This window comes from Mandrillus leucophaeus, unplaced genomic scaffold (genome assembly GCF_000951045.1).
Source record: "Mandrillus leucophaeus isolate KB7577 unplaced genomic scaffold, Mleu.le_1.0 Scaffold419, whole genome shotgun sequence".
Taxonomy (NCBI): Eukaryota; Metazoa; Chordata; class Mammalia; order Primates; family Cercopithecidae; genus Mandrillus; species Mandrillus leucophaeus.
Genome location: NW_012104465.1, coordinates 62,851 through 73,577, shown reverse-complemented (window position 1 = coordinate 73,577; position 10,727 = coordinate 62,851). Strand labels below are relative to the sequence as shown.

At 40.9% G+C, this 10,727-nt stretch overlaps 1 protein-coding gene across 1 annotated transcript in view; it reads right to left on the bottom strand.

The window, feature by feature from the left end:
* The window catches only part of ATAD5 (ATPase family, AAA domain containing 5), a 65,484-nt gene that overhangs the window by 9,961 nt on the left and 44,796 nt on the right, over positions 1–10,727 (bottom strand). The window contains exons 15-18 of the mRNA XM_011992838.1: positions 7,268–7,444; positions 6,282–6,415; positions 5,741–5,834; positions 4,351–4,415 (exon numbers count right to left, since the gene is read on the bottom strand). Of these exons, the coding sequence (XP_011848228.1) occupies positions 4,351–4,415; positions 5,741–5,834; positions 6,282–6,415; positions 7,268–7,444 (470 nt within the window). The remainder of the gene's footprint in view (positions 1–4,350; positions 4,416–5,740; positions 5,835–6,281; positions 6,416–7,267; positions 7,445–10,727) is intronic.

Genomic DNA, 10,727 nt, shown 5'->3' with positions numbered 1-10,727 from the left:
ATGGCTCAGGCCTGTAATCCCAGTACTTTGGGAGGCTGAGGCAGGAGAATCGCTTGAAACCAAGAGGCAGAGGTTGCAGTGACAGAGATCACGCCACTGCACTCCAGCCTGGCAACACAGCAAAACTCCATCTCAAAAAAAAAAAAAAAAATCAGTCCCAAAAAGCCAAATCAGTATGATTCCATTTATATCTAGAGTAGTCAAATTCATATAAACAAAGTAAAATGGTAGTTGCCAGCAACTACTGGACAGGAGGAAACGGAGTTTGATTTAACGAGCATAGAATTTCAGTTTTGCAAGAACAGTGTGAATATACTTAACACTACTCAACTGTACACTGTTACGTGTTCTTTATCAAAAGCAAATTTTTTAATACAAAAATTTTAAACACCAAGCTATATAATTTAAAATTTCCAGGAGCCACATTAAAAAATTAAAGAAACAAGTAAAATTAATTTTAGGGCCAGGTGCGGTGGCTCACGCCTCTAATTCCAGCACTTTGGGAGGCCACAGCTGGTGGATCACGAGGTCAGGAGATCGAAACCATTCTGGCTAACATGGTGAAACCCCATCTCTACTAAAAAATACAAAAAAAATTAGCCAGGCATGGTAGAGGGCGCCTGTAGCCCCAGCTACTTGGGAGGCTAAGACAGGAGAATCACGGGAACCCGGGAGGTGGAGCTTGTAGTAAGCCAGTGATTGCGCCAGTGCACTCTAGCCTGGGCGACATAGTGAGACTCCGTCTCAAAAAATTATAATAATAATTAATTTTACTACATTCTCTTACAATATATCCAAATATTATTGCAAAAAGTAATCAATACAAAAATTAGTGAGATGTGTTACATTCCTATTTTTTGCACTTAGTCCTCAAAATCTGGTGTTAGCCAGGCACTGTGGCTCACGCATATAATACCAGCACTTTGGGAGGCTGAGGCAGGAGTATTACTTGAGCTCAGGAATTCAGGATCAGTCTGGGCAATATAATGAGACCTCATCTCTACAAAAAAATATTTTTAATTAGCTGAGTGTGGTGGCACACGCCTATGGTCCCAGCTACTCGGGAGGCTGAGGTGGGAGTATTGCTTGAGCCCAGGAGGTAGAGGTTGCAGTGAGCTGAGATTGAGCCACTACACTCCAGCCTAGGAAATAGAGTGAGACCCTGTCTCCAAAAAAAAAAAAAAAAAAAAAAAAAAGTGTTTATATTACACTTTTAGCACAAACTAATTCAGACTAGCCACATTTTAAAAATACATAATAAGCCATATTTAGATATAATTCATATACTACACAATTCACCCACTTAACATGTAAAATTCAATGGTTTTAGTATATCTATAGAGTTTTGCACCCATTACCACTATCTAATTACAGAGCATTTTCATCATCCCCAAAAGAAACCCCAGACTAATCAGCAGTCACTCCCTATTTCTACCTAGCTCCTCTAGCCTTAGGCAGCTATGAATCCACTTTCTGTCTCTATAAATTTGCCTATTCTGAACATTTCATACAATTATTATCACACAAAATATGATCTTTTATTAACTGTAGACTAACCACATTTTAAAAGCTCAATAGCCTAATCTGGCTAGTGGAGGCCATATGAGCATATAGCTGAAAGTCAACAGTGAAGGTAAAATGAAATAATACACTTGGTTAATCCAAAAGACTGCAGAGTCTAGACAAATTTTTTTTTTTTTCTTTTTTTTTCCCCAGAGTCTCGCTCTGGAAAGCTGGAGTGCTCTGGTGCGATCTTGGCTTCCTGTAACCTCTACCTCACAAGTTCAGGCAATCCTCCTGCCTCAGCCTCCCAAGTAGCTGGGACTACAGGCACATGCCACTACACCCAGTTAATTTTCTTTCTTTTCTTTTTTCTTTTTACATCCAGCTAATTTTTGTGCTTTTTGTAGAGACAGGATTTTGCCAAGGTTGCCCAGGCTGGTCTTGAACTCCTAGGCTCAAGGGATCCACCCACTTTGGCCTCCTAAAGTCCTAGCATTATAGGCATGAGCATAGCGCCCAGCCTGTTTAGACAAATTTTTAAAAAATATTCAATTATGTGTTAAGAGAAACTTTTTTTTTTTTTTTTTTTGAGACAGGGTCTTGTGCTGTCACCCAGGCTGGAGTGTGGTGGCATGATCTTGGCTCACTGCAACCTCTGCCTCCCATGCTGAAGTGATCCTCCCACCTCAATCTCCCAAGTAGCTGGGACTACAGGTGTGCACTACCACGTCCAGCTAATTTTTTAAATTTTTTGTAGAGACAGGGTTTCACCACGTTTCCCAAGTCGGTCTCAATCTCCTGGACTCTGCCTCCCAAAGTGCTGGGATTACAGGCGTGAGCCACTGCCTCCAGCTAAGAAACACAATTTAAAAGAAAGAACAGGGTCAGGAGTGGTGGCTCACACCTGTAATCCTAACACTTTAGGAGGCCAAGGTGGGTGGATTATTTCAGGTCAGGAGTTCAAAGCCAGTCTGGCCAACATGGTGAAATCCCATCTCTACTAAAAATACAAAAAAAATTAGCCAGGTGCGGAGGTATGCATCTCCATTCCCAGTTACTAGGGAGGCTGAGGTGGGAGAATTGCTTGAACCCAGGAGTTGGAGGTTGCAGTGAGCCAAGATTGTGCCACTACACTCCAGCCTGGGCAACAGGGCAATTGTGCCACTACACTCCAGCTTGGGTGAAGAGTGAGACCTCACCTAAAAAAATAAAGAACCCATACAATAAAATTGACCTGATTACAATCATAGCTCACTGCAGCCTGGAACTGCTGGCCTCAAGCAATCCTCTAACCTCAACCTCCCAAAGTGCTGGGATTACAAGTATGAGCCACCATGCCCAGCAACTTAATGTTAATTTTTAAAACTTTTTTTTTTAGAAGAATGAAAAACAAAAAAGAAAAAGGAAAAAGTAAGAAAAAAAAGACACACACAAAAACTTTCTTTTTAAAGGTTATTTTAAAAAGTGCCTTGTTCATCATTGTAAGAAAGAAAAAAAAAAAAGGTGGTGACTTCTGGTGGAAAAGGGGATTCTTACTAGAAAGGGTCCATGAGAACTTCAGGAGGTAATGGAAATGCTCTATATTCTGATCTGCATAATGATGACACTGATTTTTACATATGTTACATGTACAAAATACATTCATTAGGTTATTCATGCAAGGGAATTTTAACTCCATTTAAATTTTACCTCAGAAAAGCACTGTTACTAGGCAAAAAACCTAGTGAACATTGGAGCCTCATAAAAATTTTTTTTAATTTAAGAAAAAACATTTTTAAAGCAAAAAAAAAAAAAAAGAGAAATATCAGAAGTCCTAAAACTTAAAAATTTTAACATATTCCTTAGAAACCACATTTACGGGAGGCTGAGGCAGGAGAATGGCGTGAACCCGGGAGGTGGAGCTTGCAGTGAGCTGAGATCCGGCCACTGCACTCCAGCCTGGACGACAGAGCAAGACTCCGTCTCAAAGAAAAAAAAAAAAAAAAGGAAACCACATTTAAATCATAGCTTTTTTTTCTTTTTCTTTCTTTTTTTTTTTTTTTGAGACGTAGTTTCACTCTTGTTGTCCAGGCTGGAGTGCAATAGCACGATCTTGGCTCACCGCAACCTCCTGAATTCCAGCGATTCTCCTGCCACAGCCTCCTGGGTAGCTGGGATTACAGGCATGCGCCACCACGTCCGGCTAATTTTGTATTTTTAATAGAGACGGGGTTTCACCATGTTGGTCAGACTGGTCTCGAACTCCCGACCTCAGGTGATCCACCCTCCTCGGCCTCCCAAAGTGCTGGGATTACAGGCGTGAGCCACCACACCCAGCCAGGTATTTATTTTTTTTGAGACAGAGTCTTGCTCTGTCACCCAGGCTGGAATGCAGCAGTACAATCACAGCTCACTGCAGCCACAGCCTTGACCTCCTGGGCTCAAGCAATTGTCCCACCTCAGCCTCCTGAGTAGGTAGGACTACAGGCATGTGCCACCATGCCTGGCTAATTTTTTGTATTTTTATGTAGAGACAGGGTTTTGCCATGTTGCCCAAGCTGGTCTCGAACTCCTGAGCTCAAGCAATCCGCCCTCCTCAGCCTCCCAAAGTGCTGGGATTACAGGCATGAGCAACTGTACCTAGCCTTATTGATTGATTGATTGACCAGGCTAGAGTACAGTGGCACAATTCCAGCTCACTGTAACCTCCACCTCCTGGGCTCAAGTGATCTTCCTGCCTCAGCCTCCCAAGTAGCTGGGAGTATAGGCATGATACCACACCTGGCTAAATTATAGCTGTATTTAATAATAAATTACTTTTACATGATTGTGATATGTAATTTATGGTTATCAAAATTTAAAACTTACCAGGGAAGGAGTACTGAACTTGATTTCTTCAAAGCAGCCATCAAACATTAAACTAAATGTTGGATCTACACACACACACACACACAAAAACATTCTTAAACATTAAGACCACTAAGTAACTTTTTCCAGTTATACTTTTCTATGAAAATATTCAGCACCCCCCTCCCCACCACCACCTAGTGCTGTGGTACAGTCATAGCTCACTGCAGCCTCAAACTCCTGGGCTCAAGTGATCCTCTGCCTCAGCTTCCCAAGCAGCTAGGATTATAAGCTCAAGCTGCCACGCCCAGATAATTTTTAAGTTTTTTTGTAGTGATGGGGGTCTCACTATGGTGCCCAGGCTGATCTCAAAACTCCTAGGTTCAAGTGCCCACCTTAGCCTCCCAAAGTGGTGGGATTAAAGGCATAAGCCACCACACCTGGCCAACTATGATCTTCTAATAAAACTACCAGCTGGGCATGGTGCCTCATGCCTGTAATCCCAGCACTTTGGGAGGCCAAGGCAGGTGGATCACTTGAGGTCAGCAGTTCGAAACCAGCCTGACCAATATGGTGAAACCCTGTCTCTACTAAAAATACAAAAATTAGCTGGGCATGGTGGTGTGTGCCTGTAGTCCCATCTACTCAGGAGGCTGAGACAGGAGAATCGCCTGAACTCAGGAGGCAGAGGTTGGAGGTTGTAGTGAGCCGAGATGGCACCATTGCACTCCAGCCTGGGCAATAGAGCGAGACTCTGTCTCAAACAAACAAACAAACAAACAAACAAAAAACCCACCTAACTTGTGATTAATAAGATTTTTCTCAATATTTTTAGAGTACAATCACTACCAAATGGGCATTAATTTGTAAGTAGAGTCTAGTCTCAGGAATATTTATAACTGGAAAAATATTAGAATATTATTATAGTATTTCCAATTTTTTTAAAAAGAAATTGAATTAGTTTTTTAAATGAAACATTCTGTGATAATTCTTTAGAAGATGGATCAATTCTGTTAGGCTGATGATAGCTAAATATACAATAATCCATAAGAAAGTGTTATCAGGGGCAAAAGAGTGGCTAAGTTCAGTATTAAGGAACAACGGAAAGGTTGGGTTCCATAAAAAATCTTGACCACTAAATAAGATTTAGTGATCTAATCATAGGTATGATAAGGACGCCAGGAGAAGAATCTAGTACTTTCCCTACTAAAATACCTTTACTAGATCTCTTATTTGCATTCTAGAGATTGTTCTCCACTTTCTAAATATCTAACACCCAATATAGTAATCCAAAGTAGTATCCATTTTTAAAAGTAATTGCTATTTGTGAGTTAATTATAATTACTCCACTCTGCAGATGAACTACAGATTTGAGTAACTGTTTAACTGAAGTAAAATCATTGTTACCTACCACTTGTAGTAAGGATTACAGGTCGTTTAGTTGTTGCCATGAATGTTTTGATTGCATTCAAAAACCCAGCATCTTCATCAAAAATTACATCAACCTACCAACAGTTTATTAGAATATTAATGTAATAACAATACACTAATATCAGTTATGTACACATAGTAAATATTCTATATGTCTGTTAGAGACAAAATTTATGAATTTATGAAGTGTGAATTCAGCCCATGTTGAAAGTTTATGTCATACACTATAATGAATTTTAAAATTATCAACTATCAAATGTTAAAAACAAATGCAGCCACCTATTAACTAGATAGATATGAATCAGAATTTATACAATCATTTAACAATAATTAGCAGCCGTGAATTAATCATCTTCCTGAAAAATTATTCTAGAGTGGACAGTTTCATTTGCTTTAATTTCAGATACATGTATTCCCGACCTCTTTAGCTATTTGGCAATTCTTTATAAGAAAACATATTGTATTCTTTAAAGTAAGTCTTAATCACGAGCTCTCACAAATGTATACTTCTATAAGCCTACCTCCTCAAAAAGAATAAGAGATGTTGCATTTTTTCTGCTGGGTTCTTCAGTTCCAACGTCTTTGACATTTGAATTAGTTGCATTTGTAGATTTAGTCTGAGTAATTTGTTTCTGTTCAAAAGAATTTTTTATTCCTGCATAAATACAATATTGATATTTTAGGTAAAATCAACTTTTGCTAAGACACTGGATATATCCACAGAATAAGCTCAAACTGAAATCCATTATCAAAACTGAAATAGGACGGGCGTGGTGGCTCATGCCTGTAATCCCAGCACTTTGGGAGGCAGGTGGATCACCTGAGGTCAGGGGTTCGAGACCAACATGGTGAAATCCCTACTCTATTAAAAATAAAAAAATTAGTCGGTATTGGTGGCACACACCTGTAATCTCAGCTACACAGGAGGCTGAGGCAGGAGAATCACTTGAACCCAGGAGACAGAGGTTGCAGTGACCCAAGATCACGCCACTGCACTCCAGCCTGGATGAAAGAGTGAGACTCCATCTCAAACAAACAAACAAAAACTGAAACAAGCTGGGCATGGTGGCTCATGTCTGTAATCCCAGTACTTTGGGATGCTACGGTGGGTGGATCACTTGAGGTCAGGAGTTCAAAACCAGTCTGGCCAATATGGCAAAACCCCATCTTTATTAAAAATACAAAAATTAGCTGGGTGTGGTGGTGTGTGCCAGTAATCCCAGCTACTCAGGAGGCTGCAGCAGAAGAATTGCTTGAACCCAGGAGGAGGAGGTTGCAGTGAGCCAAAATTGTGCCACTGCACTCCAGCCTGGCCTGGCAATAGAGCAAGACTCTGTCTCCAAAATAAACTAAAACAAAATATTAACACTTCTATATGTAGAATCTTCAGTGTAGCTGAGATTTAATAAATAGCAACAGGAACTCGTAAAATGTGTTCATATTTTTATGTATAAGGGTCATTATTATTAAAAAATATATAATTTAATTTGTCAATTTAATGTCTTACCTTTATTATTTTCCAGAAGCATTCCTAGTTCTTCATTATTTTTAGGTTTGGGAGATACTTTAAAATAATTTGCCAAGGTTTTGGGAGGAAGTGCTCGCTTTGGCCCACTACTTTTTGGTGATGGTGGAGGAACTTTTCTTGGTGATGTAACAACTTTCTTAGGGGAGCTTATTTTTTCTGCCCAAAACAAATTGCATTTAAAGATAAATATTCTAAAAATCATACAGGTAGCCAGATAGTTAGCCACATTCTGTATTTCTACTCTTAACAGTTAAAAATTCAAGACAGAAATTTTCTTTCATTCTTACAAATACTTTGTACATTCAAATATTACTGTATTTATTTATTCTACCAGTACAGAAGGTTAAGCCAGTCATTTAGAAAAGACACTACTCCTCAAGAAATACACATTCTTTGTTTTGTTTTGTTTTGTTTTTTTGTTTTGAGACAGGGTCTCACTTTGTCAACCAGGCTGGAGTGAAGTGGTATGATCTCAGCTCACTGCAGTCTCCACCTCTCAGGCTCAAGCAATCCTCCCGCCCAACCCCCAAGCAGCTGGGACTACAGGAGCACACCACAATGCCTGGCTAATCGTTTGTATTTTTAGTAGAGATGGGGTTTTGCCATGTTGTCCAGGCTGGTCTCAAACTCCTGAGCTCAAGCAATCCGCCTGCCTCAGCCTCCTAAAGTGCTAGGATTACAAGCGTGGGCCACTGTACCCGGCCAGAAATACACATTCTTACAACAAATACTGTTCACAATCCCGTTCATTTTTTTCTACACCTGCTTAAAGTCAGAAGAGGATGGAGGGAAAATAACAGTATACACTGAGCACATTACAAAACTTTGTTGTTCAACTTTAATTTAGACCTGCAGTAAATTGCAAGCCAATAATATGTATTTCTAGAGATGCTTTGGAAGATAGATAAAAAGTTAAAAAATAAATAGTTCACCTCTATTCTCCAGAAGCTCTGTGGCATTTTTCCACAGAATACATCCTCTCTTCCCCTCTAGGTACCTGGATTTAGTCCTTACAAATCCTAATTACTGTATGGCCTCAGAACAGGATGCTCCTCACATACCATCTCATGTTCACAGTTCCATATCTGTGTCTTATTCTTTTTTTGTACCCTCTGTCTCCATAGATCTTATCATAGCCCTTGTATATTAGAGGTGTTCAATAAGTTTACTGAAAATCTCGAGGTTAAAAAAGCTGTCACAGGCCAGGCGTGGTGGCTCACGCCTGTAATCCCAGCACTTTCGGAGGCCGAGGCAGGCAGATCACAAGGTCAGGAGATCGAGACCATCCTGGCTAACACGGTGAAACCCCGTCTCTACTAAAAATACAAAAAATTAGCCAGAGGTGATGGCACGCGCCTGGAGTCCCAGCTACTGGGGAGGCTGAGGCAGGAGAATGGCGTGAACCTGGGAGGCGGAGCTTGCAGTAAGCCGAGATAGTGCCACTGCACTGCAGCCTGGGCGACAGAGCAAGACTCTGTCTCAAAAAAAATATATATATATATACACACACACACATATATATATATGTTGAATAGATATCAATTTATAAAAAACACTCACCATTTTGTCCTTTTTTTGGTTGTTGTTTCTTTTGAGACGGAGTCTCGCTCTGTCACCAGGCTAGAGTGCAGTGGCACGATCTCAGCTCACTGCAATGTCTGCCTTCTGAGTTCAAGTGATTCTCCTACCTCAGCCTCCCAAGTAGCTGGGATTACAAGCACGTGCCACCATGCCCAGCTAATTTCTGTATTTTTAGTAGAGACGGGATTTCACCATGTTGGCCAGGATGGTCTCAATATCCTGACTTCATGATCCGCCCGCCTCGGCCTCCAAAAGTGCTGGGATTACAGGCATGAGCCACCGTGCCCAGCCTCTGTCCTTATTTTTCTTATTTTGATATAGACCAAGGACTGCTTGATCATGTATGAATACCAGTCCAAGGACTGGTTTTATTTATTTAATTTTTCTGAGACGGAGTCTCACACTGTTGCCCGGGCTGGAGTACAGTAGCACAATCTCAGCTCACTATAACCTCCACCTCTCAAGTTCAAGCAATTCTCCTGCCTCAGTCTCCCAATTAGCTGGGATTACAGGTGTGCACCACCACGCCTGGCTAATTTTTCTATTTTTAGTAGAGACAGCATTTCACCATGTTGGCCAGCCTGGTATCAAACTCCTGACCTTGTGATCCACCTGCCTGGGCCTCCCAAAGTGCTGGGATTACAGGTATGATCTACTGCACCTAGCCCAAAGACTAGTTTTAAAAATACATGCTTAGCCAGGTGCAGTGGTTCATACCCGCAATCCCAGCACTCTGGGAGGCTAAAGCAGGAGGATTATCTGAGCCCAGGAGTTCAAGTTTGCAATGAGCCATTATTGCATCACTGCAATCCAACCTGGGCAACAGAGGAAGACCTTGTCTTTTCAAAAAATAATAAAAAAAAAGGCAATTTTTATTTTAAGATACTCAGTGAGTAGTTGGCTAAACTATATCAATATATTCTTTCTAAAAAATTTGGCCAGGCACAGTGGCTCACACCTGTAATCCCAGCACTTCAAGAGTCCAAGGCAGATGGATCACCTGAGGTTAGGAGTTCGAGACCAGCCTGGCCAACATGGTGAAACCCTGTCTCTACTAAAAACACAAATATTAGCCGAGCATGGTGGCGCACACCTGTAGTCTCAGCTGCTTGGGAGGCTGAGGCATGAGAATCACTTGAACCCAGGAGACAAGAGGTTGCAGTGAGCCAATATCACGCCACTACACTCCAACCTGGCGACAGAGCAAGATTCCGTCTCAAAAAAAAAAAAAAAAGAAAAGAAATTTCACACCAAAAGAACCACCTTCTTGCAGAAACAGCTAACTATATAGGTCTGGGACATCCTAACATGCCGGAAAGCAAGGAAAATATCAACTATTGCGGGGTAATGTCAAAAGGACACAAACCAATTAAAATAGTTCCCCGCTAGCCAAAGATGGAAAAATATGAGCACCAAAAGAAAGTAAGATGGGATTCTGCTTCCAGCCAAGGTATAGAACTGACACTGGATTTATCCTCCCATCAGAAATAAGAACAACAAGAAAACTGGACATAATATATGAAATAACACTTTTCAAGACTTTTGTCATCATGCAACAATGGACAGTAATCTCTGAGATACAAATAACAAATAAGGTGAACACTAGAATTGCCCAGCCTATTGCCCTGAGAAAATTTCCATAGTGAGGGGAAAGTCAATCCATGTTTTCTGAGTTGAGACTGCACTAGAAACCTAAGGAGGTTGGCCAGGTGCAGTAGTTCATGCCTGTAATCCCAGCACTCTGGGAGGCTGAGGTGGGCGGATTACAAGGTCAGGAATTTGAGACCAGCCTGGCCAACATAGTGAAACGCCATCTCTACTAAAAATACAAAAAAATTAGCTGGCCGTGATGGCGGGC